At 39.3% G+C, this 27,624-nt stretch overlaps 1 protein-coding gene across 4 annotated transcripts; it reads right to left on the minus strand.

Moving 5' to 3' along the window:
• Positions 1 to 1,050: 1,050 nt before the first annotated feature.
• NAP1L1 (nucleosome assembly protein 1 like 1) lies at positions 1,051 to 27,275 on the minus strand. Of its 4 annotated transcripts, none has more exons than XM_040061043.2 (15): positions 27,151 to 27,275; positions 13,794 to 13,828; positions 13,026 to 13,114; positions 11,836 to 11,938; positions 10,620 to 10,761; positions 10,078 to 10,158; positions 9,706 to 9,834; positions 9,142 to 9,213; positions 8,385 to 8,524; positions 6,518 to 6,663; positions 6,413 to 6,432; positions 5,204 to 5,326; positions 3,946 to 3,978; positions 3,469 to 3,519; positions 1,051 to 1,776 (listed from the first exon to the last, which is right to left on the minus strand). In XM_040061043.2, exons 2-15 carry the CDS (start codon positions 13,808 to 13,810, stop codon positions 1,741 to 1,743), a joined length of 1,182 nt encoding a protein of 393 aa, XP_039916977.1. In that variant the 5' UTR covers positions 13,811 to 13,828; positions 27,151 to 27,275; the 3' UTR covers positions 1,051 to 1,740. The 4 variants fall into 4 exon arrangements, with proteins under 4 accessions (XP_039916977.1, XP_039916979.1, XP_039916978.1 ...); XM_040061045.2 differs by having other exon boundaries at positions 9,706 to 9,831; positions 27,151 to 27,272; XM_040061044.2 differs by lacking the exon at positions 27,151 to 27,275 and adding an exon at positions 26,702 to 26,729.
• Between the last annotated feature and the right edge of the window lie 349 nt (positions 27,276 to 27,624).

Genomic DNA, 27,624 nt, shown 5'->3' on the forward strand with positions numbered 1-27,624 from the left:
GAGAAGGGCACTTGGGATAAGCTTCATTTTGTATTACCTACCCTCCAGGCAAGAGACATGCTACAGAAACTCTTTCACCAGCCCTATCCTCATGTGGTCATTGCCTCTTGCTCGCCCTGCTCTTTTCAAACCTTTACAGCTAAGTGTGAAAGTGGCACAAAAAATGTAGCTACTGCAGAAATAGATCCATGGCTAGCTGGACATTTATTTCCATCACTACAAGGACCCTTCCATCCCTGAAAAAACTATCTACTTGCTTAGAAGATCAGAACTTATACAGTTGTGTGACAAGATCATACAGAGTACAGTAGCATGCTACTGACTGGAAAAACTCAGATTGAATATATCAGTTCATAGCCTCTTTCAGCTCAGTATGTTTAAATCCACATCTTACCAAGCACCTCCGCTGCTAGGCTAGAGGCAAGGTCAGAACAAGACAAGAAAGATCTAGCTCATGTGCTTCAACTGACAAAAATATCCAATGGACAAAGTAAGAACCAGAATGTGCAAACATGAGCACAGTGAACAGAACACTAGATGAAGAAAGCAGAATTTCTTTGAATTTGTTTCCTCATAGATGCTTGATACAGTGAGGACAAACTAGAAATACAAACTAGAATACAGGTGTTTCCAGCACTCCCTTCAGCTGCAGGGCATGTTTTGTTCAGGACCACATAGCTCTGTCTACACAGACTGAAAATCCAAGGCACTTTGCTCCAGATTTCATATTAATAGGCAATGCCTTAGAGTCAGGCACAGCAATACCGAAGTCCTTTATCAGATCTAGCCCCACTTCTAAGAACGTGTCCTCTCTAAAATGGCAGTGTGGACCAATCACTGAAACATCAAGCTTAGATTCACAAGAATCACACTGCAAGGGCAAAGTATGGATCAAACTTTCCAAACTATTGTGTTTGTTTTGCAAATGCTATATAATTTACTTTTCAGTAATTACCAGCTTTTTTTTCTAGTAAAACAAGAACTGCAGCATGTAAGATACGCATTACCAGTTTACACATGCAGATACACAAGTAATAAAACAAGACTAACTTCTGAAAATACTAGGTTTTATTCACACCCCTGTGGTAAACAATAACCTTAATATGATGACTAGGTTTCTTCTGTAGATCACTGTGTCACATAAAATACAAAACCCTTAGCATAAACAAGCTGACAGTTATGAATGTTTAATGTGGTCTCGTCAGGAAATTAAACAATTTATACTAGTCTTCTCAAGTAGTCAAATTCAAAATGCATCATCATCTCCTAGTTAGTACAAGTCACTGCCATTTCTATAACAAAGTAATGAAGGCACAGCTAGTGCAAGCAGACTTAAACCCGTTCAGACTACTGGGCTGAAAAAATACTTTGGTTGGTTCTTCAGGAGAGAGTTTTCTCTAAACAAATATTGGTCTCAGTTAACAGTTCTGATCATCTTCACAGCTGCAGTCTAATAGCTACATGACAAAGACTTCACAAGAACCAAACTATGTAGCAATGAATTAACATTCATGCTTTAGGGCATTTACTGCATTCTACATATTGGCAGAAAATTATACTGATAAAATGCTAGGTAGATTGAACCTACATTTTAAACTGGTTCTTACATGTTCAATTTCTTTTTTTAACAAATTGGTTACTTAATTCTACCAAGATACAAAACATAAGGCTGTAAGTAACTAATAGTTGTGTTTAGGCTATTACAGTGCAGGTAATCCTCAAGGCCACAGACACACTGCTTCACTGCTGCTTGCATTCTGCTGGGTTTTGATCCTTCTGTTGAGAAAAAAGGAAAACCAGTTTACAAAAATCAGTATTTTAAAAGAACTATCAATACTGCTAAGCATGCTTTCTCAAGCTGCAATAATCTTCCATCTTTTCCCTTGCACTCATTGTCTAGCACACAGCAATATCCACACTGCATTTATTTTGGATTTGTTGGCACATCAGGATACAATCCAGAATAAAAACCTGTTCAGAACTAAGTGTGGTGAAGAACTCTGAAAGACACTGTAATTGGAAAAAGAAGAAAAGTGACGTGCAGTAACAAACAACTGAGCTCAGAAGAAGCATGCAGATCCTCTTCGCAGTTTGAGACAAAAGAAACTTCTTATGGGGATAACAAGAGCATGGCCTTATGTGAGAAAACACTGCGTAGAGCAATGCAGTGAAACGCTAAATCACAGTTCCTAATGTTTTGGAAGCATGTTTTGCAATAAATTCCAGTTGTTCAAAAATCCTAACATGGAAAATGTCTTCTGTTCTTGAAACAGCCAGCCAATAATATGTCACAGTAATACAGAAATTCAGGAAAGTCGGGGGGGAGGGGGCAGGGTACGGAGTTCAGTTGCAGGTTTTGCTCCACTACCCCCAGCTATTCTAGGACCACAGCACTTTAATAAATTCAGCTGGCTTACAGCCTGAGATCAGCTTGCAACACTATGGAGCCCTTGAGCAGCTCTCTGAAACCGAGCATAGTCTTGCCCTTTCTGAGTTCTGTTTCACCGAGAAAAGCTATCTGAAATGGTGGAAGTAAGTCCAACTTGCAGCTATTTCATCTGGATTCCAAAAATTTCTTGACTAGGAAGCAATTTGAATACACTATAGGAAATCACCAAGATGGCCATACATTTTGATACAAGTTTGTACCCTGCCTTTCCATGTACAATGCTAAGATTATGTACTTTTTTTAACAGTACTTTGACAGAAGCGCAAACTATTCCTACTGAAAATCGCTTATTTGAAATTATAAACTCTTTTAACAGCAGGCATTTTGGAGCACTTCACACGCCACAACTGCAACTCTTACCCGCCACATCAGACACTTTCTGGTGGCCAGATGTACCTTTCCCCCAGCTATAAAAAGCTATGAATTGAGTGGCTCACAATCATTTTTCCACAGCCTGATTAGTGGTTTTCCCTTCCCATGGAATAAGAGAACTCCCTGTTGCCCTTGGCTGTTTCACATTTTAGGACTTCGCAGTAGATGCATTCCTGAACCTTGACTTCTGCTACCTCAAATAATGAAATGCTTGCCATTTACCTAACGTGAAAGAACCTATTTTGTATTCTGCTGGCAAAACCTGTGCCAGAGCCAGCTTGTAGCAGGTTCCTAAAAACTGAAGCTAGAAGACAGTTTGCTCCATGCCCTTAAACCATTTTACAATTTTCATCATTAGGCAGCAACTCGCTGCAAGATAAGTTTATAGAAAACCAAGCCTGACTAACCTCAGTGCTCAAAGCAAAAAACTACTGTAATGAAATGACTCTTGGAGAAAGAACTTGGTAAAAGTTTCTCTGCCAATTCTAGTCTGTCAGAATCAGGCCTGAAACAGCCTCAAAACAAAACATGCTCACCCATAGGAACTACTGGCTTAATACTTAAACTAAAATCAAGATTCAACATACATAAAATCTTAAATGTCTGTATGCATACACAAATTTTAAACATTCATTTTAATTCCTTACTTTTGGGTCATAATCAGGATCATTTTCTTCATCTGCTTCTTCTTCTCCCTCCTGAAAGAAAACACTTAATATTTCTCTAGCTTATCCACATTCAGCTTCCTGAGCCATTTTCATGAAAGTTAAGATTAAATTGTACTCAGAAACACATTAATTACCACTTCGTGTTATACATATTGTATTAGTTTATACTCCATAAAGCATTATCTTTTGACATCAGTGGCAGCTTATTTTTTAAGGTACCTTAAGAGTTCTCTTAGCTTGTTTTGGGTTTTGTTGTTTTTTGTTGTCATTGTCTCGCCGGTTGTTTTGTTTTTTTTAATTAGTCATCTGAGATCCACAAAACAATATATTCTATCTTATTTCAGAAGTAATTCTTAAACTTAGTGTCCAGATGATTCAAAAACTAAAGGAACTCTTATTCCAGATAATAAACTACAACAAGGAAACTATTTGAATCAAGGGCATCTGTCATCTTACCTCATCATCTGCCTCTTCACCTTCTTCATCATACTAGAAGAGAAAATAAATAGTTTTTATAACATCGTAAATGCAGCCATTTATAGTTCAAGTAGATGTCAGAGACAACTCTGTATTGTGATCATAAGAGAATCACAGAATGGTCTGGGTTGGAAGGGCCCTTGAGGGTCACCTAGCTCCAATCAACCTGCCATGGGCAGAGAAACCTTCCACTACACAAAGCTGCTCAGTCTCATCCAACCTGCCCTTGAATGTCTGCAGGGATGGGACATCCGCAGTTTTTCTGGGCAACCTATTCCAGTGTCTCACAACCCTCACAGTAAAGAATTTCTTCCTAATATCTAATACAAACCTAGTCTCTTCCAATTTGAACCCAGAAGCACCTGTTTCTGTCAGATTTAAAAATACTTTTTTTACATCAGCACAAGCAATGTTCAGCTTCCCCTGGTGAGCTCTGGCAGAGCAGATGGTCCCTGTTGCATGCAGCCCAGGAGGAGCTGACTACACTGTGGTACCACCTGGGGACACCGGAACCCAAGGCAACCCGCCCTGTCAGTACCTCCCCTCCTCTACAGCCCGAGCCAAGCTTTTGCAACAAGGGCCAACAGTTTAAATTCTAAAAATTATTTTTAAGACAGGACATATCTAAGCCATCTTAACAGTCAAACTGTCCTTGTTCCTTGTTTGAGCAGAGGCAGCAACAGAAAAATGTTTTTTACACCTGTATAAAGTTCTGAGGCTTCTGGTTTGTCAATTTCAAGCTTAGCTCTTTTAAAACACTTAAGCTTTTGCCAAACTTGCTTTTGATTATTTTGGCATGCTTTGAATGTGCTTATCTAGCTTTTTTTTTTTTTAGTAAGAGAATACTTTTGGAAGCATGAGTCTTCATAGCCCAGTAACACTGTAAGCACAAAGAGGCTGAGCAGCTAGCAGCTAGATAAACAGTCTCATTTGTTCTCTGGTAGCTCATTACAGTTCCACAGAGTATTGGGTACCTCTAGGAATGCCTTATACACAAAATGCTACTATGACATCCTCTAGATGATCAGTTTTACCACTGTTTTTGCCACAAAATTCTGAAGTCACTACTTCAAGGATGAATTATTTTTATGCTGCACTTCCTGAATAATCTAGGAAGCTCTGCGGCAACTAACATTGGTACATCCCATTCTAAAGATACCAATATAAGAAATTACCCAAGGTCTTTAAACAACATTATTTCAAGGTTTTTAGTGTTCTGAATGAACATTATACTTACATCATCATCATCATCTTCAATAGCTTCTCCAGTAAAGTACAATACTGATCGGGGGACTATACGTTCACGCAAGAAATGACCTATTTCAAAGTCTGCAGCAAGGATTGCCTCAGAATCATCATCCTGCATAAAACAATATTATTTCTTAAACTATAAGATGGTAACTACTTTTGACACATACACACAAGTTACATGGATTTTGATGCAGCCAGATTTACACAAATCCCATTACTGACGAGCTGCTGCTTCAGTTAGCTCAATTATATACAATTCTGGAGTTTCTTCAGTTCCAAGTATAAAGATTATTTCATATCTCCCACAGACTTCCAGTTCATATGCACAATACTCTTAAAGAACTGAACAATAGCCAGGTGAGCCTATTACATTAAAGATTTTACAACCAACTTCTGATTCCTACGCCACATCTCCTTGATTCCCATTAGACAAAGTAACTATTGCAGCACTTGAACACCTAAAAATGCTCTCTGATCCAATCCCAGACTTTCACTCCTCTTGTTTTCATAGCAGGTGTTCTGCTATCTCCCATCTGAGCAATTATATTCAATTCAAAAGACTTCTTTTCAGGTTTTGTTTTCCTAAACGTTATGAACATACAGCTTTTTGGTGTCCATGCCAACTAGAGTTCTAACATCATGGTTTTGGAAGCTTTAATTTCATATTTCTCACTCAAACTGTGTAATATATTCCCTACTGTTAAGTATTTTTGGTAGTTTATCTCCTTAAAAAAACATGGCTAATTGCCATAGTGAGCACACAAAATAGCAGGCTCTCACTGTTTTCTGTTCTTGTTTTATTGCTTTCCTCAAGAGTTAACAGCTTGAGAAACTTTTAACAGAATAAAACACAAACTGGATACATTCAGCCATTAGATAAAATCATCCAAAGAATGCCTGAAGGGAGAGACTTACACCACCCATTAAATCGAAGACTAATAATGTAGATCACTACATTTCTACAATTGTTAACAATTCATAAGGTAGCTTTCAGGAAGCACAAACTGTTCATGTCCAGTAAACTAAACTCTACCATCCAACTCAAACACTCCCTCTAAAAAAGAAAACTCAAAATACGTACTAGTCTTCATAAGTATTCTCAGTTAAAGAAGGGAGCAACTAAAGCTGAGGCTGTTTAACAAATTCTAAAATTCCATAAACACTCCATCATCATTTTTTAAATAAGCCAACTTACCAGGTCTCCACTTTCAGGAACTGTAGAAAAAAGAACAGGAGAAACAAGTGAGTGAGACATATTCTACATTTAAAGTTAACACATGTAAACTAGTATTCAGCTTACCTTCAGGAGGACTAAAGAAGTTGAAGAAAGAGTCATTGGAAACAGTTTTTGTCACCGTCCTGACTGTTCCCCGGCCCTTATGTTTTTGTTTCTTCTTAATGGTTTTCAAAGTAACATTCTTTCCTTTTTTCCAGTCTATTTGGCAACTAAAGAGTAAAAAAACAAATGACATGAAAAAACCCACAACCACCCGCTGCTTAATACCATTCCCCGTGTTACAAGTATCTACTGAGACTATCACAACTGCAAGAGACACAGGGAAAAGAAATACTAAAGTAATATTTATTTAGCACTATCTTTTCAATAGTTTATAGGTCGAGAACAGGAGTAACAGGTTCATTTTAAGATTATTTCTATCCAGAAATTTTTCCTTCTCCACTCAGCCTCTGAAATGCTTATTTTCATAAGCTACCAGGTACTAGGTACAGCCTAGTTTTCTATCAACAACTAGTACTGCAGCATTTTTAGAGCTGCCTATCCATTATAAAGTAATATTTGGTTGGGCGTGTTAGGAATATGCCAAAGTTCACCACATCTATCATTATAACCAGTAAGTGCTTAAAACAATGCATCAAGCAGGGATGTAGTTTTTGGCTGATTTTGAGTTGTTTGTGAGGGTTTTGTTGTCTTGTGCTATATTCATTTGTTTGGGTTTTGCTATTTTGGGGGTTTTAAACTCTATCCTGCTTACAGAGCAAAATCATGCCTACAGGCTTCTCTAACAGTCAAAGCATTCTGGTGACAAGTAAATGAAAAAGTCACAGCAGTGAAACTAACTGCATTTGTAGAAGTTTCTGATCAGATTCTTTTAGACTTAAAAAAAAATGGAGTGAGTTGCTTTGGGACAAAAAGGGCTTGTCTTAGCTAAAAGACAAAACAAGGACTAGGAGTTAATAATTTTTACAGAAGCAGCGGCATATCACACTAAACTCTGCCAAGATTAATGATTTTCAAATCAGTTTGAACTGGAGAAGACAAAACAGTTTAATCAAAGCTACCCAGGCACTTTAAATCTTATGGGACTTTGCAAAATGCTAAGTGACTGGGAAATAAAGAGGTAAATAAGTCAGTATGAGCAACTGCAGATAAGAGTAAAACCAACACTGACTATGCAGTGTAACGTAGTTGTTATCACTCAGAAGAGCAGTCAAAACATTGGAGACTTGAACACAAAAGCTTCTGAAGGAAGGGGCCCAAGTGTGTTCATAAGGATAATTATGTACAATAGTTTCCTCTCATCCCTCTGTTCACAAAAAAAAAGGGACAAGTAGAGAAAAAATTACTTAACTAATTTAAAACAGAAGATTTCACTATGAAAGGAGTGTGTCAGCTTTTCAAATTGAGTAACCCGGAATGATGATGACTATTCTCCATTTCTCAAATAGACAGATATTCAAAGGCAAACATGCAATGCTTATAGAACAAAATGGACAACTGCAATATAAAAAGTCTATCTGGAATAAACTCCCCCAAATGCTGCATGTCAGAAATACAAAAAGATTAAAGGAAACAACCAAGCAAATTCCAGCAAAAGCTATCCAGGCCTACTTAAAGATACCACCATCCACCTTTCAATTCAGCATTAGTGATTGCAGAACAGTTATTTCTAAATAAATACTGAGTACATTTTTAATTTATATACCTATATCATATATATGCTTATAAATTCCGCAATACAAATCACGTGTTTTTCTATATTGTATTGAAGTTATTGATAACAACTAAAAAACTCATGTCAAACCTAGTTGTTCACAAGTTACTAGGGGAAGCATCTTTTCCAGCACCTCCCTAAGAGGTAAAACTCTACAGCTGGATAATGTTAAGGAAAAAACGTTATATTGCCTTCAAGCTATCTATTAGCACTTACCCTGTACAACCCATGATTTCTGGTCCATCGAAGGAAAAGGGATCAGAATCATCTGGCTCTGACCTCATTCTATACGTCTTCGTCAACACTTCATTTGTGAAGTAGTCATTTGGTTCGAAATGAAATTCTAATGTGAAACTCTTAAAACAATTGCAGAACAGTAACTTTAATTATTTACAAACACCATTAGCTTCTTAACACCTAAATACAAACAATACACATGCAACAGAATACAGCCTTTCTCCAATACATCCATAACTTACTCTAGAATTTGATACCCAAGTTGTATGATAAATCCTCAAGTATTTTCATTTACTTGATCTTGCACTTTCTAGTTATTATAATGCTTGCAGTCATGACAGATATCCCAGCACACAGCTTTCCTATTACTAATATACAGGAAAAATTTCTAAATTTAATAATATTGGAACTTAAACTGTCTGATTTCTGCCAGGGAAATAAATTACAGCAGTTACACAAAAAGTACCCAAAGGTATCAAAATGCAATGATGAAACGTAAGTCATCAGATCTTAAGGCCAATCTCATCAGAAGTTGAAGGTTAAACTTAGCATACATTCATTTGCAGGGTGGTGCAAGACTAGCAGTAGACCTTGTACTGCTTTCTCAGAGGCAGCAGCTGTATATTTTCTCATGATTTGCACAAGACAATTGGCTATCATTGACCATGTTGCTAAAATACAAATAATTCTTAAGATAACACAAAAATAATCTTGTTTATTAAGAAGTCAAACTAACCATAGGCTGTCCAACTTCTGAAAATGTCACTTTTATATCTTTTAAGTATTTCAGGATAGGTTCGTCATGTTCCTGTAGAGAAAACACAATGTATTTAATTTTTCAATTATACACAGATTTAAGGCCTCGCAGAGATAAAAAGCCATGTTTAGAACAAGTTTTCCTTAGGAAAAAAACCTTGTTACAACACTGAAATATTCCATAAACATGACCAGCAGATGGCAACAATGGCTGTGTACGGAGTCCCCAATACAGTACACAACCAAAACCCATACAAACACCACGTACAGTTTTCAGTCATGTCTAATACACTTTTCACACACACTTCTGTAAGCACCGAAAATTTATTAGTATCATAGAATAGGTTCAAAAAATAAAACAGCGGGGAGGTATTTCCGTTCTCTGTACTCTCACTTGAAAAGTTACCAGAGATGACATCCAAGTGAGGGTCACATTACTGCTCCCCAATAGACATATCAAGCATTGTAGTGTTTCCACTGCTTTCTTAAAGACACTTGGATTAATTACCAATGCAACTTTAAACAAGGCTAGACCACCACCTACCTGAACCATATCACTGAGCAAGTCCACATTCTTGAATACTGTCAGCCAAAACTCAGGGATTCCTTTAGGGTCTTCTTTTTCTTCATCTTTTTTTTCTTCTTCAAGCTTAGCTTTCTCTTTCATTTCCTCCTTTAAAAAAAAAATGTATTGGGTTTCCTTAATTTTAAGAGAGCCCACAAGGTTCATCAGTTCTTTGTGGAGACCAGTATGATTTAAGCATCATGTGGATGCTTTAAGCAATCATTAAGAATTAGCATCATTATTAATAGCAAGTAGTAATTATAAACCTGCTTTTTTATAAAACTTCAGCTTATTGACTCTTGCTTCATGCTAAAGCTTGAGATATTGATGAGAACCAATTAAGATACTCACTGAAAGTTCTTCGTCAGCATCTGCTTTCCATTCACATTCTTCTTCTGTAGGTTCATAAATGGCATTGATGATTTCACTTCGCTGGAAGATTAAACCAAGAATATTTTCCAACTTCTTAGCCACTGTAATCAGCAATGCCCTAACCAATAAATTCCCGACCCTAAATTACTCAGCCAGTAATACATTAACTACTTATCAAAACCTTGTCTTCTGGCTCTAGAAGACAGATTCAGCAGCTAGAAGGTTTTTAAACACAGTAAAATAAACAGCAAAGTCCCAGAAAAGCTACGGTATCATCTGACATCTGCTCAGTTAAATGAGCTCTGAGATACTGAAGTCATTTTAATAACTGTGGAACAGGCTTAACTTTTCGCTCTTTTAATCTCAGTTGATATTCACTTGGATGGCAAAATTGTATCAATTGAATTGAAGGTGCACATATAAGACCAAAGTAATTCAGAACGTGAGAAAGTTTTCTGTTTTACATTCCCTTGCATTTTAGGTGAAGCATTAAAGTACAAACCAGAGTAACACTAAAATACCTTGTCAAATAAGGGCTGATATAGAGCAGCATACTTTCGTTCCAGCTCATGAACTTCCTCATAGAACTTCGCTTCTATCTGCGCGCACTGAACTTGAAGGTTCTTGAGAGCATTCACACGTCTTTTAACAACTTTAGGCAAGCTGAAAAATTCAGTGACACAACTGTTACTAACACTGCATTTTAAGCACATATTGATCTCTCCTTAACCAGACCCCTTGGAAGTTAACCAACTTGTACCACAACACATTTTGCACTCTATTTTAGGCTTTACACTATTTTAGGCCTTAGGAATTTTAAATAAAAGCTGCTACCAATTTCACCAACAAGACTGAAATCCTAAGCACAAGCTCTTAAAACTGAGGCTCAATCACAGTCAGAACCAGAGTATTCTAAACCCTGGGTAAATCATGAGAGAAACTTGTGTAATAAATCTTCATTCTAAAAACAAATTCTACATTATCAATGAGTAACAAAGTAAAATCACAGTATTGAATACAGCTAAGAAAGATCTTGTCATTAATTTGGATGGTTTTATTAAAAAGTTCAAGACAGTTGAGTTATTCTTTGCTAAGAAATTTAATCTTCAAAATTTGCTGCTTTGTTTCACTGAGTGCAGCAGCTGGTAGCACTGTCTTCAAACACACCGTCTGACCCAAAGTGAGCCAGAATAGGTTTGCTAAATGAGCCACTGTATTACAAATGTGTAAAAGGAAAGCAATTACTGCATGCCTCATAAATGCAGATCAATTAAGGAAAATTTTGGCAAGAATTTATAGCAAGTTTTGATACATGAGAAAACCACATAAAGTACTGCTTAATAACATTCCTGTATCAGTAAATGGTTACAGTCTAAGCATAAAATGACTGTATTACAGACACCAGGCCTCCAAGTATCTGTCTACAGTTAAAATAACTGATGTTTCATGACCAAGGCAAAAACTACAAAAGAGATTCCAAGGAGCAGGAAAGTATCCTAAGAAGTGTGCCATACTGTAACTACAGAGGAAGGCTTCAGCCACTGTAAATATTAGCATTCATTTCTTCATGAAAGCTCAAATAAAAACTCTTCAATTCTGAGATGCACTACAGACAGCCTATATCAGTTTTGCTGCTCAGCAGCACAGTGGCTTATCACCACAAATGCCATAGACAACACTATTCAGAAAACAAAAGAACCATTTTAACACTCTGCTCATACTAAACAAATGCTGTACCTTTCTACATATCCTGCAGATGTTCCCACCAGACCATCAAGTCTTTCCTGAAGGGCTGCAAGAATCTGAGGATTTTGCATCATCTGCACAGTCAACTGCCGAGCTAAATTAAAAAAGTAAAATTACGTAAGCACAAATTGCATCTTTTAGACCAATCTTGAAAGAAAGAATTGTTCATAAAAAAAAGGAAAATAAGACAAGCAAGAATTACAGATGCAGAAGAACTGTTTAAAACTGTGTCAAGTTTTCCTACTACCAAAACATGTTTCTGATTTATAAAATCCAATTCCCTCCAGGATTCCTACAGTGTCATTTCCCCTCTGATTCTCACCTATAATAGCTGGGAAATCACCAAAAATACACACCCTTCACCTCTAGGTTCTTATGGGACACCTGAATATTTACCATTTCATTACTGTATGCCATTTAATTACTTCAGCTAATGAATGCGTTCCCCCACATTTTGCAATCCAGTTTTGAAAGCACTTCTTCCAATAGATTAGCAAAGCGTAACATCTTGAGCAAAACGTTCTCCTTTACTGTTATTATTCTGTTCAAGCAAACACATAACATGCAGAGATTATCAGTTATTTCTCTTCTGGCTAATTGGTCTTTAGGTTCCATCTGTGCCCCCACACTTCAAATATAAAGCATAAGTAAGACCATTCAGCACTGACAAAACAAGTATTTTGATATGTGTTTATGGTTTTTGTTGAGGGAGAATAAAAAAGGATTGATTAATTTTAAGAGTGGTAACACTAAGAATGATTTGTTCTGTTCACCGTCAACTCAGCAGCATATTACTATACAACTAATTAAAAAGATATACACACACATATACATACACATTAATTTCTTATACCCAAAGCTTTACATTTGTGACGTTTTAAACTGCTTGCAGTTTTGAAATAATCCAGTCACATATCCACAATAATCCTGTCTTTTCCAATTATACAGGTGGCCAGCATTGCCTGAACCTGGCATTAACCATGACTAAAGTGAGTTACTGCTGACAACTAAAAAAGTCACACAACTTGAAAAAAAAAGTCCTTGCTTCAGAACTTAAATACAATTGTACATTTGAAATTGTTTTACCATTTCCTATAATTTTTTTAAGCAAAACATTTTTAACACACTAACTAGAAAGCACATATGCTTAGAGGTTTAGCAATTCTTGGTTTGAACATTACCTTTGCTGTTGCCATCTTCACCAGTTTCTTCTTCTTCTACTTCTTCAACATCTTCCATATCCTGCTGATCAAGTTCAGACTGTTCCTTGCTATTAGAAATATTCAACAGCAGCATCAAGAAATTAATTTTATAAAATACAATGAGCTTAGCTCAAACTAGAGATTATGTGGCTAGAAACAAACTGTTGCATCTTTTGATCTATGACAAACAAGTCTTAATAGCCAAACAAAGCCAAATTTGCCTTCACAACAGTTTCACATTTGACAATCCTGGAAGAGTTTAAAGAATTAGCAACTTTCCAGAATTACAAAGTTTCCTTTTGTAAAAAGGATTCCTTCATCTGCTGTTCCTACCAACCAGTCAAAGTCCCCTTCTGCTTTGCTATCTTCCTTAAGACATACAGGCCTTGAGAACTGCAGGTAGGATCACCTAAACTATACTTCAAATGCCACAAAATAAGAGCACTTGAAGTATATAGTGAAACAATAGCAATGCTATCTATCTTTCCCCTTCAGAATTCCAACTGACATAGGAAGTTGACTCGTGCCTTCTTCCACTTTTTTATTTACTTACAATTAATATCACAAACCCATTTATCATGAGCAACATAAGCTCTTCTTCCACATGCTATAAGCCTCAAGTCTTGCCACAGTGCTCAAGGTCAGTATCTATACCCTGCCTATCCAGTGTCTGGAGAGCCCAGCCACGTCAAGTACGGCACAGGACACACCCACAGCCTCAGTAACAAAGATTTTGATTTTACTTACTTGTCTATGTCTGCCATTCTGGTAGATATCAAACACTAGAGGGAAAAAAAAAAAAAAAAAAGAAACAACACATAAGATCAGCAGCACTAGATTTCAGTTACAAACTCTATGACCACATGCCATAATACTAAAAGAAACACAAACCATGTCAGCTTTATGAAACATGATAAATACATATTACAGTCTGAAATGTGGCACATCTCCCTTGCACATTTTGAGTCTAAAACATATAGAAATATTGAAAAACTTTGTTCTGGTTTAGAACCTCTAGATCTACTCACATAAATTGAAGTACCAAGTACCAGAAAAATGCCATGCTGAGTTTTGGATCTCAGGACTGTACTAATATCACTGACTGAAAATTAGTCCTAAATATAAAACTGGAATATAACCAGAGAAAAACTGAAGCAAAAAGGGTGCTGGTAACTGCTTACTCATTTCCAGCATGTGATTGCATACAGAGCATACCCACAGCTAAATCAATTCAAGAATGAAGATGCCATTTTGTGGCTTTACTTTTAATCTCAACTTCACAAAACAAATCCAAGTGGCTCCTCAGAATATCCACAATATTGCAACATTTTACAAAAAAAATGATACCAGGTGCCAGGCTATTTAACATGGCTAATTCCCAAGTCCTAAATGACCATAAATTTCTTAAATATCTCAGTATAATCATGCGCATACTCCATACACAGTAACTAGAAACATTTAATATTGAGACTTGCAAATCCTGCATACCATGAAAAAAATCTGTGTTCTCAAACATATTACAAAATGAGTAACATTTTCTACCTGCAAAACAGTACTTAGAGGTTTAGTCTCCAAGAAGATGTTTTAGGTAACTTGAAATCCAAGACAATACCATGCACAAGAAAACACTGTCCCATTGCTACCATCTGCCAGTAATTCAGGAGCCTCCACCTACCAGGAACAATTCACTGGCCCAGAAAGCAAGGAAACCCATGCTTTAGAGTCTCCATTTTACCTGCTGTCCTGTAAGCTAAACAAATTCAAGTTTCCTTCAGGAATTTCAGCTTCTTACAATGCATTCAAATGGGAATTTCAGCAAAGTGTGGGATGGATGTGTTCTAGAAACAGTGAAAACAGCATTTAATCTATCCAAAGTGTAACACAAAACCACAATCCCATCCAGACCAGGTGATTAACAGTCAATATGAAGAAACATGTTAGAATCCAAACTTCAGAATTAAGCACCTACATTTTATGGAAATATATTCTAAATATTTTTTTTCTGGTGTCATAACTACTTCCCAACAATTACATGGGAAGAAAGGATCAGATATCCTCATTTAGGACCATAATTTCATAGTGCCAAATAAAGCTCTAGAATGTAATCAAAAAGATTCAATTCCCTAATATGCAGAAAAACTAGAGAAAAGTACTTGTCCACCTATTTCAGAAAAATAATACAGTATTTGCTAATAAATAGAATGCAGCCTAATGGAAACCAAAGAACATCTAACAATTCAGTAAGAAGAATTACAGCAATATTTCTGACTCATTTTATTCAGATCACATTTGCTTGTTTTGTAACTCCAATTTTACACATGTAACAATTCCCTGTAATAACTCCAAAGACTCTCCTGTGAATATCTTTCTCGAAGATAGTATGGACTGAAGACCTACAAGAAACTGAAAGCATACTACAATTACAACTCTCACATACAGGTCCCCATCTTACTTGAGCAATGCAACAATTAGCATTATTTTTCATGTACACAACATTGTATCCATGAAAAATATACAACCTTTTCCTTACACAACTCCTCTACTTGTTTTTAATGCAGGACTGTTTCAAGGAGACTGATAGTATTGCTGTGCAAAAGAACATAAGATGCATAGTTCACCTGCCTTTCATACATTTTTCTGCAAATGCGACACAGTGGTGCTCCTTGCAGAGACCAGCATTTCCTTTCTCTGTTCTCCCTATCAAAAAAAGCTTAAATTTCCATAAAATAAAAGCTGGTTCTTTCAACAAAGGTGCGACCACTGGCAGCACAACCCCTGTGGTGTCTCTAAGTCAGTGGGCTAGATGAAACAGCAGCTGGAACACCTTAAAGGTTTTCTGAAAGACACCAACTTCCAGTTCACTTAAACATTTTTTTCCTAAATGAAGACAAGATTGGCTATGAACAAATTATGCCTAAAAACTTTAAGAAGCATCCAGCCCATCTCCAACAAGGGCCATTAGGCAATACCTTGAAAAAAAGCAATGACATGGTAAGAATTCCCCCAGAAACACTCCTAGCTTTCAATTACATTCAGAAAAAACACACTGGGCTCAGAAGTGCAGGCATTTGACAATGTCATAACAAATTTTTATTTCAGAAGCTAGTCCTCCTTTTCCCCAACAGCACAAAGGTAAGCTGATGATATCACTCAAGTTTCTGAGCTGCAATATTCAGCTCAGAGATCAGATCTAAGATTTCTCTACACTACGTGACTGAATAGCAGAAGTTTCACCAGCAGTGTTGTGTTACTGAATTCCTCACTGAGCCTATGTTTCAACCTCTGAACAACTACTTGTCGTCACAAACCTTCATCCATCCTTTTGTGGTTCATCCTCCTTTCAAGATTACTTCTGACCATGCTAAAGGCATTCATCTCGCTACAGCACCCTGTGGGACTCCAGCATCTCCCTCTCTCTCCTCATTGCAAAGGGCAGTTATCACCCTCTGCTTCCAGCTCTTAAACAATACATGCAAGCACTGTATGTTTTCAAATTATGGCCCAGTTTACTCAAAGACTTTGAACAACATTCTTCAAAGATTTTTTTTGAAATTAAAATAGACTGTATCAAGCAGCTGTCAACTTCCAAGCCGCCCTCTAGTGCATTTCTCTCCCTCATCCAATTTTTCCTGTTCTTGCAGCAGTCTTTTTCACATCCCATCCTTTAATTTTCTCTCCACTTTTTACACAACCCAGTATCAGAATGTACACAGTTGGAAGAGTTCTTCCGCAAACTGAGGAGATACTAGTGTCTGTCATGACAATTATCTGCCAGCTCTAGACAACTGTTCTTGAGTAAGGAAACTACAAGGCACTGCCAAGAAAACTACGCTGGCAGACATTTAGGCTAATCTGTGCAACCCACTAGCATGGAAGAGATGTAGCTGCATCACATTTTGTTTACTGTCATTTACTTAAACAACCATAAGCTTCTCTGCAAACACAGCTCTACAGGCTAGAAAAACCCAAACAAACAAAAACACTGCAGAAAAGCACTGACAAAATGCATTCTTTAAGAGCAAACAACCTCCACTGTCTCTGCACAATGCCCAGTTCAAGGTCCTGGTCTAGTCTTCAGAGTTCCAAATACACCACAATCACTAACATTAGAATACATCACTGTAGTACTTATTTTGCAGTATCTCCCCAACAATAAATATTTAAATATAGAACTCGTATCACTCCACTTTCCATAAGACACAGCTGCCCTTCCCAGTTCATTCATAGGTGCATTTAGATTCATAAACAGCAGCTGCACCTTGGAATGTGAGCAACAAAACTACTAGCATCACTCCCTGAAGTAATGCCAGGGACATACCAATTCTCCAGTTGTCAATGCAGGATTATAACAAACCTGGATACTTCTGATGTATTACTTCAAGCCTCAGTGTCTAGGTGATTGTTTTGGACTAAAATACTGCTTTGGAATGTAGGCCTCCTGACTGCACGAAGAGGCTTATGAGCACAAATAGAGTCGTTGACATCCCTGTATAAAGCCAGCATGCAAAAAACTTTACTAGTAAAATATCTTAGTTCCCTGTTACTCGAACAGCTACAGCCACTAACTGCTTGAATGCAGTAGACTGCATTATGGTCAAATAATGCTTCACTAACAAGGTTTTGCTGTGCACCATAAAAATATGCAGAAGAAAAGCAACAGTTATCTTTTCAAGGCTTGAAAGAATGTGTAGGAAGCTCGTGCTACAAAAAGAAAGCAAAAGTACAGAAAAGCAAGCTGCAGTGCAAGTTTCCTAAAGGTTAAAATTTAAAACCTCTTTCATCCAGGTACCTTAAGTCTGCCTGCCATCACAAGAAAGCATGTTCTTTATCAAAATGGAAAGGTTAGAAGACTTAATCCAGCACTAGCTTACCCAGTTTTGAGCGCATCCTGCAGAATTACTAAAAATCAGCAAAATCCTCCCAGAATTTAACTAATCAAAATTGTGTGACAATTTGCTATTTTCATTAGGTTTAAAGGGCACTTGATCTTGTTCAACTGTCATGTTTTTCAAGAAACTGAGTTTGACACATGCAGAATGTTCATGTGCTCATCCTCAAGTTAGTCATTAGTGAGCTTCCAGTTTTCAAGGGTTATCGTTTTTCACTAAGTGATTTTGCATAAGTGAAGATAGAAACACAATCTCTTAAGTGCTCAGCACTTCCTAATCCTTCCTTTATCCACACAGAAACGAATCTGAATTTGCACAGAGGCACTAGCCATGTTATAGCTAGGATGCAGGCTTTGGTGAGAAGCCTTTTCTTTTTCAGATCAGCTTTACACGTCTCAAGTAAGCACACCACTATTAGATTACCTGGACATCCGCTCGCCCTCAGGAGACAGGTCACATCGAGGTGAACTACAAATCTGCTGAGGTGGCAAGACATTCCCGAGACACAGGTGCCCCAGCAAAATAACAGCATTTTTCCACAAGTCCCAAGGCTGGCAGGCTGACAACACATCTCAGCTGTTCAGCATCTCTGAGCATACCACGCCACAAACAGTACCCATACCTTAAACACCTCTTTGCCTTCTCCAGACAAATTGCTCACACTATGATTTCAGAATAGCAATTAAAAGAAATTTTTCAAGTTGTTCAAGAGTCACAAATGGGCTTTTTGAGGCTATCAGACCCCAACTACAGCCAACCCTTATTAAGTCACATTTTTAGAAGAAACTATCCTTTTGCCCAAACTGATTTCCTCAGAAGTCAGTAATCGAGAGCACTACAAATGCAAGTCAACTTGTCCACAGAACAGCGTATCAGCCCCTTCCTGTCCCTGGCAAGCCTTGGACAACTGAAAGCAATACATTAACAGAAAATACCTAAAACAAATGAGCCCTAGGTGGGATTCAGGAGCTGCAACACAACATAACAAACTAAGTGGTGGACTAAGTCAGATGTCAGTGAAGAAAAGCGGTCCAGCTGGAGGACAGCTAGTTGTAATAAAAAAAAAAATCATCAGGATTAAGTCTGGTAAACTATTTGCAATGTGTGCAGAACCCAAAGGTGCCAAACAAATGACATCATACCAAGTTCAACTCTCACTAAAGACTGGGAAACTCAAGAGCAATACATTCACTAGAAGTTACTTCTAACTGATGTTCTTGTCTAGAATTCCAGGGCAACTTGTATGATTTCTCCTTACATAATCATCATTAAATACAGAAAACAAAAATCAAAATAGTGTAGAGATCCATTAGAAAACACTCTTTGACTGCAGACGTTCAAAATAATTGTCTGGGGTAGTTTGCTCAAAGCCTCTAACAGAGGTTCGTAACTTTAAAGAGCTCAGATGCTCTGCATAGTGATCTTAAAGGTCTTTTCCAACTTAAGCAATTCTGTAATAACCGAGTGAATTGTTTAAAAAGTGCACAGTACATGGTATAGATCTTCACACTTAAATGTCTTGGTACTACAACCCAAAAAATGCATCACTCATTCCAAAACTGTAGAAGCAATAGTAACAATCACTGGGTAAGAAAATTGTTATGAGAGAAAAGATCATACAGTTAAGTAGTAACTAGAAGAACATTTAGCTCTTTTTCAAAAAGAAGCAATTGAAAAATACATTGGGTTAAAAATGTCATTTTAAAAGGGAATAAAGCAGAAGACAGAGTGTTTCCTTTATACTTGAGATCAAATTCATGTATCCATTACCCCTAGCATGAAAACTAGTCATGAAACAACAGGATATTGTATCTATTATCCTGAGGGGAGACCTCATCATTCCTTCCCACAACCCAAAAGAAGGCTGTAGCCAGGTGGGGAGAGGTCTCCCACCCAGGTTAACAAGAGACAGGATGAGACAAAATGGCCTCAAGTTATGCCAGGGCATGTTTAGATTGGATATTAGGAAAACTTTCTGCACTGAAAAGTTTGTCAGGCATTGAAACAAGTAGCCTAGGGAAGCACTGCAATCACCACCCGTAGAAGCACTCAAAAGATGTGGCACCTGAGGACACAGTTAAGCAGTGAACACAGCAGTGCTGGGCTAATAACTGGACCCAATCTTCGAGGAGAGGCCTTTTTCAATCTAAACAATTCTGTGTTTCTATGATTAACACAGCAGATAAACATGTTAAACAGATTATATCACATCTTAGGGGAAAAAAAATTGCCTTCTTACCAAAGCTGAAAGTCCAAAACAAAAAAACAAAACAAAACAAAAAAGGAAAAGAAAGTCAATCTTGATCAAATTAGCAGAGTAGTGCAGTGCTAACAGTGCCAGAACATTGAGATCTGTGTGAGGAAAGACATTACCAGCCACTGAACTCTCCAGAGAGAATTCTTTTATTAGTGCCTCAAAGTTATTCTGTTAACAAAAGATTTCTCCTAATGTACGGAAAAATATTGATAAAATTTATTTAAATTTTCAAATCTAGAATAGATAATTAAAACTGCCCAAATACAAGCACAGAAAACAGGAGTATGACATAATAAAGAACAGAACACTAATATAAAAGCTATTAAGTTCTGCATAGAGAGAATAAGGAGCGAATGGTCAGTGGAAGCAAGGAATCCTAGTGCCTCAATACAGTAAAACAAGAAGGTGATAATGGACCCTTGCAGTAACTCCAATCCCTTCATTTCGACACAACTTACTGCACTAGCACCATCCACTATATGCAAAAGACATGCACAGTTAACAGCAGAAATGCTAACTGGCATATGAGAATCTTTAGCAGAAGCTGAAGTAAGGTATCCTGACAAAGCAGAAAAGGGTAAGAAATTTGGACAAAAAGCAGTATTTCACAAAACACACTCATAACTTCTAGCTATGCACATGAGCTTAAATATCCAAGATGGGAATAACCCATATCACCACATGAGAGATAAATTCCTTTCATGAAGGGAACACCCATTTTCTCTTCTGAATGATCTTCAAATCAGAGAAAGCAAACCCTGCTGGAAAAGCTTACTGTAGTTCTTCCTCAGCTATGCATAACGCCATACTTCCTTCCTTTCATCAATGTCTAAAAGACAGTAAAGTTAAAAATGTTCACAGCATTTCTTTGTACAGTGTTAGACCTTCAGTTACATGAGTAATAGCAGGATCAAGAGACAGATGCTGTCACAGGCAAGTACCTTTTATAACAACTCATGAAAAAGGTAAGGCAAGTTTGAAGTTCCTGTGAAACTGTACTGCTACATCTCACGGTAATACAGCAAAATTCAGAATCTGGCTGTAGAGAACAAAAACCACTAAAACATAATGCTGAAGCAAGTAACAGCAGCACAATTGAAACTGCTCTCTCCCCTTCAAGTGGTATTTTTCTGCATTCCCTAACAACTCCTGAGGTAAAGGCATCAACTTAAGCCATTTGCCAATGCAACTATTTCACCAGTGCTTGCAGGCCTCTGCACATTACATGCATACATGTTATAGCGTGAAAACATTTTCCACATTTCAACTTAGAAGTGCTACACACTTGTATGAGAATGATGGGAAAAAGTCAAATTCTGCAAAACAAAACAGAGGGATAATATATATAAGCAATATTATTACTCAGCTATTGGTAACAGCAGGATTTGTTTTCATTCACAGGGAAATCCATTCTTAGCTTTCCCCTGAACTAATTTTTCAATCAGGAAATGAGAATTTAATCAACATATACTGAACTCCCCTCTTTATAGTATTTTTACTGCATTTTAGATGGTGCCTGTTTACTCTTTCAGCAGAAAAGAGCCCTCATACCAAAGAGATGGACTACAAAATTCCAAACTGAAATCAAGACTAAGTTTATCTGCATGCTTGTCTATGCTACTCACCTGAGCTCCCTGATAATCTTCTAAAAATGGGGTAATTAGCACGCAATGTTGCCTTTGTTCTGAATGCCAAGATTCTGTTGCAGAAAACCTAACAATTTCTACCTCTAACCATCTTTCATTTTTAGAAAAGTAACAAGCTTAAATCCAAGCTTGGTAATAATTAACAATGATTTTTTTTTTTTTTTTTTTTTTTTTTTTTTTTTTTTTTTTGGTAAACAAACTACTCAGTACAGCTTTTTATGATTTTATTTTCCATCACGGATAATGGGAAAAACAGCAGCCATCCTAGAGGGTTGAAATCAAAGTCTTTATGCATAAAGAAATTTTTGAAATTTCCTAAGACAGTATTTCTCAATACAGTTCATGTTAGTACAGGTATTCAGTTTGCTAAAAAGTGGCAAAGTAATAAAAAAATAATTGTGTTTTAACAAAGTTCTTCAAGTAGCAGGATGCACTCTAACAGCTTAAAAAAAATAAATAATTTGTGCATGCCACAACATCAAACAATGGGAAAGACAGCATTAATTGGCTGCCTAGATTGCCACATAATCAAACACAACCATACTGACAATTATGTTGCTATCTGCAAAACTCACACGCTGCAGCAATAAAGTTTTTATCCAATTTGACTTCAAAAACATCTAAGCATCTTTATTTGAAAAGGAACTTAAAAAACACTGAAAAATATATACTGGTTTCAGAAGTGCGCTTTCTGCTAGAACATCTGATGAATGCAATTTTAAATTCATTCACTAACCAAGAAGCCACTGAAATTCCTAAAATGTATTTAGCAACTCCTTTATTAGCTTCCATTCAGTATTTTGTCCCCGGAAGCCAGGCCACTACTAAACTACCAACTTTAAAACATCCAGTTTTCAACTACCAAGTTAGTGTGCGCTAAAAAAGTAAGAAAGCAACCACAACTTTAACACATTTTGGAGGCTGTTGGGATGGGATGTTACAACTGGCAGTAAAGACCCAACAGAAGAATGCCCATGGTTATGGTTTCAGCCAGTCATTTTCAAACAAATACAGGTGCAGTTTAAAAAGCAATTAAAAACATGTAGTAGGGCTATAGAGAACTTGAACCATGGAACTTCAGCACTGTTTACAAAGTCAATATTCAGAAATACTCTCTTGTGAATTTCACTCAATCTTGCCTCTGGCATGAATATAGAAGTATGTGATACCTCCAAAACACCGAAGATGGTGGTAAAAGAATCAAGAGGCTGTGTTATGAAGATGTCACCAGTGCAAACATAGCAAGCATGTTTCTGATAAAGCCACCTTGCATACACAAGAAACAGCACAAAGCTCTATAGCAGCCTACACTTCAAATCTCTTAACAAGAATCTCCAACACTTGGCTAATTCCAGTATCACTCATGTTTTGAGTGAAGGTTTCTATATTGTTTGTTATTCTGGTAGTGGTAGTGATAGTTTTTTAAAGAATAAATGTAAAATCGTCAATTGAATGCTTCAAAGCTACAGGTACATCCAAAACTCACAGGTTTTTTTAATCTAAAATTTGCTTTCACCTTTTGAACATAAAAAGCTACTAAGGAGAAACTTGTAGTACTTTGTTCTATAGTCCTCAAAGACCAGGTGAAACAGTTGATGTGCAAACTGTCTACTCTCTATGGCAAGTTAAGATTTAAACAGACATCACCATTGCAAGTCATGCCTATGCAGATGTACATTTAAGCACACAGCCCCCAAATGAATCTGTATTCTCCAGTACTGAAATCTAAGCAGCTTTCCATCTAGGAAAGATCTGCAGTTTAACCTTTGACAAGTAGTTAAGATGCAGATAATGTCTTCATTTAAGCAGATGATGCAAATTCATTTAAAAGATTAATCTTTCAGCAAAATACAACTTACTTCATTATCTTAAATAATTTCTATTTTTAAGTAATTCTAGAGCAAAGGTAAATTAGTAAACACTTTTTGTTTTGAATGCAACTGAAGCTTTAATCTGCAATACGTGAACTCCTCCTGAAAACTTAAGGTCAAAAGTTATGACTAAATACACAAGGCCACATCAGCAATTAGGATTTTTCCTTCTGCATTAACTTTGCTGATTCAAAAAATAATAGAATCATTTCATGTAGAAAGCCCTCATATGTTGCTCCTAAATAGCTTATTTTTCAGAAGGTCACCAAATGAATCCCCAGGCAACTTCTGTGATGCCTTCCAGGCATGTCTGGTTTTCTAGACAAATACATTATGACACCAGACCTACTCTCCAGATTAACACTGGGTGATGAGGAAATGCACTAACCTCTGAGCTGAGTGAGAATCAGCTAGATTGAATTAGCTTTAATTAGAATCACTTTTGAACACTAAGTAATTTACAAATGAAAACTGACCTATAAGCATTAAACCCATCATCACAACCCTTCCTTGGCTAAACACATACTCTATCAAGTTCCACTCTATTATTTACTAGCCACTTCCCTAAGGAGAAGCTCTATGGAATGCAGTTGCCCAGACCAGTTGAAAAGTCTCCTCAGCTGTACTAAAATAAAACCAGCAATAAAAAGGCTCTTTTCTGTCTGTAAAGTTCTGTCTTCTGTGTAAATGGCTATTAGTACCTCACAAATACCAAAGCACTCCCAGCTCATGGAAAATCACAGAGCTGAGGTTCCACTGAATGTATACACGGATGAAGAAAAACAAAGAGATATTAAAAGAACACCCTGCATCTCCATCTTCTGTAACCTGTCCAGTTCCTGCAGTTTCCTTTAGAATCAGATCTTAGTTAGAATATGCCATGTTTCCAGCTGTTTCACAATAACCTGAAGATGAACTGCGTTACAACTACATTAGCAAAAAGGTGAAGATACCAGAGACATGTTCATTATACCTGTTGTTCTACTGGAATAAACTGGCTTTCACTAAAGGATTGAAACAAAATTCAGAATAGAAGATTCTTGTCTTACACCCTCCCTAAGATTTTTCACCATTGAAATTAATATCCTCAAGTTATTTTACTCCCTGAAGGAGTACAACTTCTGCCATGATGAGTTGAGCTCTTCATATTACGTTTGCTTTAACGTTTAGGAGCCTAGTGAATAAACAGGTTTCTATCAAATGTACAGGGTAAGCCAAAGTTTCCTCACAGATTAGAGGACATGGCCTGGAAGATCCAGGTCTCACTCAGGGTTGTGAAAACTCTGTTAATAAACATCCATAACACCATGCCCACAGCGCCTTGGTTTCAGTTTCGCTTGTGTACACATGCTCAAAGCTAAGGAAAAAAAATCACACGACCCCTTTTCCAGGGTGCTCAGTAAGGAGGTCACCACAACAAGTCCCCCACCTGCTTACAGGAATAGTTTCTGAGTGAGGCAGGGGCCAGATGATGCACAAGGATGGCTGGAGCATTACTGTGTATATGTAAACAGAAAGCACTGCAGCCAGATCTGGCACTTTTGGCACTTCTTGCAACACTGGGCTGGCAGCACAGATGCAGCAGGGTACTTCTGCGTGCTTCCAACACTCACTTCCTACTCTTGTCTAAGTCAGAGAAAGACCAGGAGCTCTGAAAAGCATCAACTTACCACCTGTGCACAGGACCAACATTCTGCAATACTCTGTCCTCAGAAAGCAAGAGTAACTATACCCGAGACTTGTCACAAAGCACAGAAAAAGTGTGGGGCAATAAGACTGCTAACATGTATCACTCTCACAGGACTAAGTGGGACACACACACAAGCTCAGGTGTCAGTGGCCTGTTCTAAGCACTTGTATCTATGTTTCAGGGACCCAAAACCTGAGAGGCCTCAACTTTTGTCTGGTACAGAAGCATCCAAGCCACCAAAATTTCCATGTGTGTACATTTCAAATACTATCTTCCCCTAAGGATTAACATAATGTCTGAATTTACAAGAGTGGGAACCACTCTGTGTGCTTCAAAGTACAGTGCTTCTTTCGTTCTTTAAAGCGTACCATTTTAAAATGGACACAGCAGGAAGGCTGCTAAAAAGCTACTAACATTTTTGTCAAACACTGCCTTTAGCAGTTCACAGCCTTAGGCCTTAACTCTTCTCTCAAGTTTCATTCCATGATTGTATTTAAAATTATCAGGCACTACCTCCTGCCTGATTAATGTAGGATCTACCGGCAGATGCTAAAATCCCAAGAGGGGTCAAGCAGAGGAGAGTACCTGTCATACCTTGCAGACACCGTGCCCACTTCTCTTACCTCCACAAATGAGTTAGAACATTAAATGTTAAGCCTATCTCAACAGCGTTTCAAGCACAGACCTAACTGCAGTGAGTTTGGGGAATAACTGTGGAAGGTGCTGCTCTATTATTGCTATGCAAGTTGCTCCAAAAAAGGTTCGTGTTTTTTTCTGCAAGCAAATGAGGTAGGTTTTTTTATTCAATATTGAAAGCTTCACAAGTATTGGCAGTGTAAGGCCCCTAAACACGCAATACGGAACAGAGAGAGTACGTTTTATACGTACATCGATCTAGATGAATGTGGAACACAAGATAATACTTCCACTCGTAGTTACTAAATCTTCAAGATAGTTTCTCAGCCTTCCTCGGGGACACTAAGTTGGGTGATAACAGCTAAAAGGCACCCATAGAAGCGACATGTTGAACTCCCGGCCACCACTTTACCCCGAGGCAGGACGCGGGAGCTGCCCGTCCCCTGGCTGAATCTCTGGGTCCCCCTGCCAGCAGCACGGCACAACACACCCGCGCCGCGGCTCCGCACGGGAGCGGGAACAAGGCGCGGGGGGCGGCACAAGGCCACGGCGCGCTGCCATTCGCCGCTCCCCGCTCCGCCATGTGCGCACACACCGCTCGGGCCCCCGCGCCGGACCGGCACCGAGCCCCTTCCGCGCCCTGCCCGCGGCCGGCCGGACACTCACCCGCTCCTCCCCGCGCCGCTTTCCGGCCCCGCCGCCCTCCCGCTCCCCGGCCGCGCCGGGCGCGGCCCCGCTCGGGCGCCCACGTGTTGCGGGGCCGATCCGCCTTCCCCCCCCCCCCAGCGCCGGCCACGCCACGGGCCCCGGCCTAAGCGCGGCCCGGGCGCTCCGCGGGGCGCGGCGGAGGGACGCGAGGGAGGCGGCGCCGCCGTTCGCCCCCGGGCCCGCGGCGAGCGGCGCCGCCGCCCCCGCGGGCCGGGCGGAGGAGGTACTCGGTACGGCAGGGACACCGCCGGCCCCCCCGCGTCCCGCCAGCCGCGGGGCCCCGCTAGGCCGGACCGACATCCACGGCCTCCCCGCGAGGTAGCGGGGGCCCGGCGCCCCCCCGCCCGCCCCCCCGTGCCCCCCCACACCCCCGGCCCGGGGCGGCGGCGGCCGCGCTCCGGCGGTACCTGCGCGGCCCGCGGGCGGCGGTGACTCAGGAGCAGCGAGGCGGAGGCGCCGCGCGGCCGGCGGTGAAAGGACCCGCGCTCCCGCCGCTCGCGCTCATATAGAATTAACGTCACCACGTAACCCCCCCCCCTCCCCCGCCGCCCGCGTCTCATGGCAACGCGCGCGCCGCGCCCTCGCGCCGCCCGCCCGCCCCGGGAGCGCGCGCCGGCCGTCGGCCGAGGGCGGTTGGGCCCGAGCGGCGGCGCGCGCGGAGCCGCCCCCGGTGTCAGCTCCGGGGCGCGCGCCCGCTCGCGCGCCGCCCGCCCGCGGGCCCAGAGGAGCGCGCTCCGCGGCGCGGGGCGCCCCGCCAGGTGCGGCCCCCGCGGGAGCGGGCGAGGGCCGGCCCCCGGCAGCCGGGGTGCGGTGTTACCCCGGCTGCTTCGGTGCCGCCTTAAGCCCCAGCTCGGGAGTTTCTCAAGCGCCTGAGCATAAAC

The sequence above is a fragment of the Hirundo rustica genome, chromosome 4 (genome assembly GCF_015227805.2).
Source record: "Hirundo rustica isolate bHirRus1 chromosome 4, bHirRus1.pri.v3, whole genome shotgun sequence".
NCBI classification, from domain to species: domain Eukaryota; kingdom Metazoa; phylum Chordata; class Aves; order Passeriformes; family Hirundinidae; genus Hirundo; species Hirundo rustica.

Excerpts from the sequence above, each read along its gene's own strand:
- NAP1L1 (XM_040061043.2), bottom strand. Across the intron at positions 9,835-10,077 it reads ATGCTGACGAAGAACTTTCA|GAGGAAATGAAAGAGAAAGC; the intron begins GTGAGTATCTTA and ends TTTTTTTTAAAG. Across the intron at positions 6,664-8,384 it reads GAAATCATGGGTTGTACAGG|TTGCCAAATAGACTGGAAAA; the intron begins GTAAGTGCTAAT and ends TTTACTCTTTAG.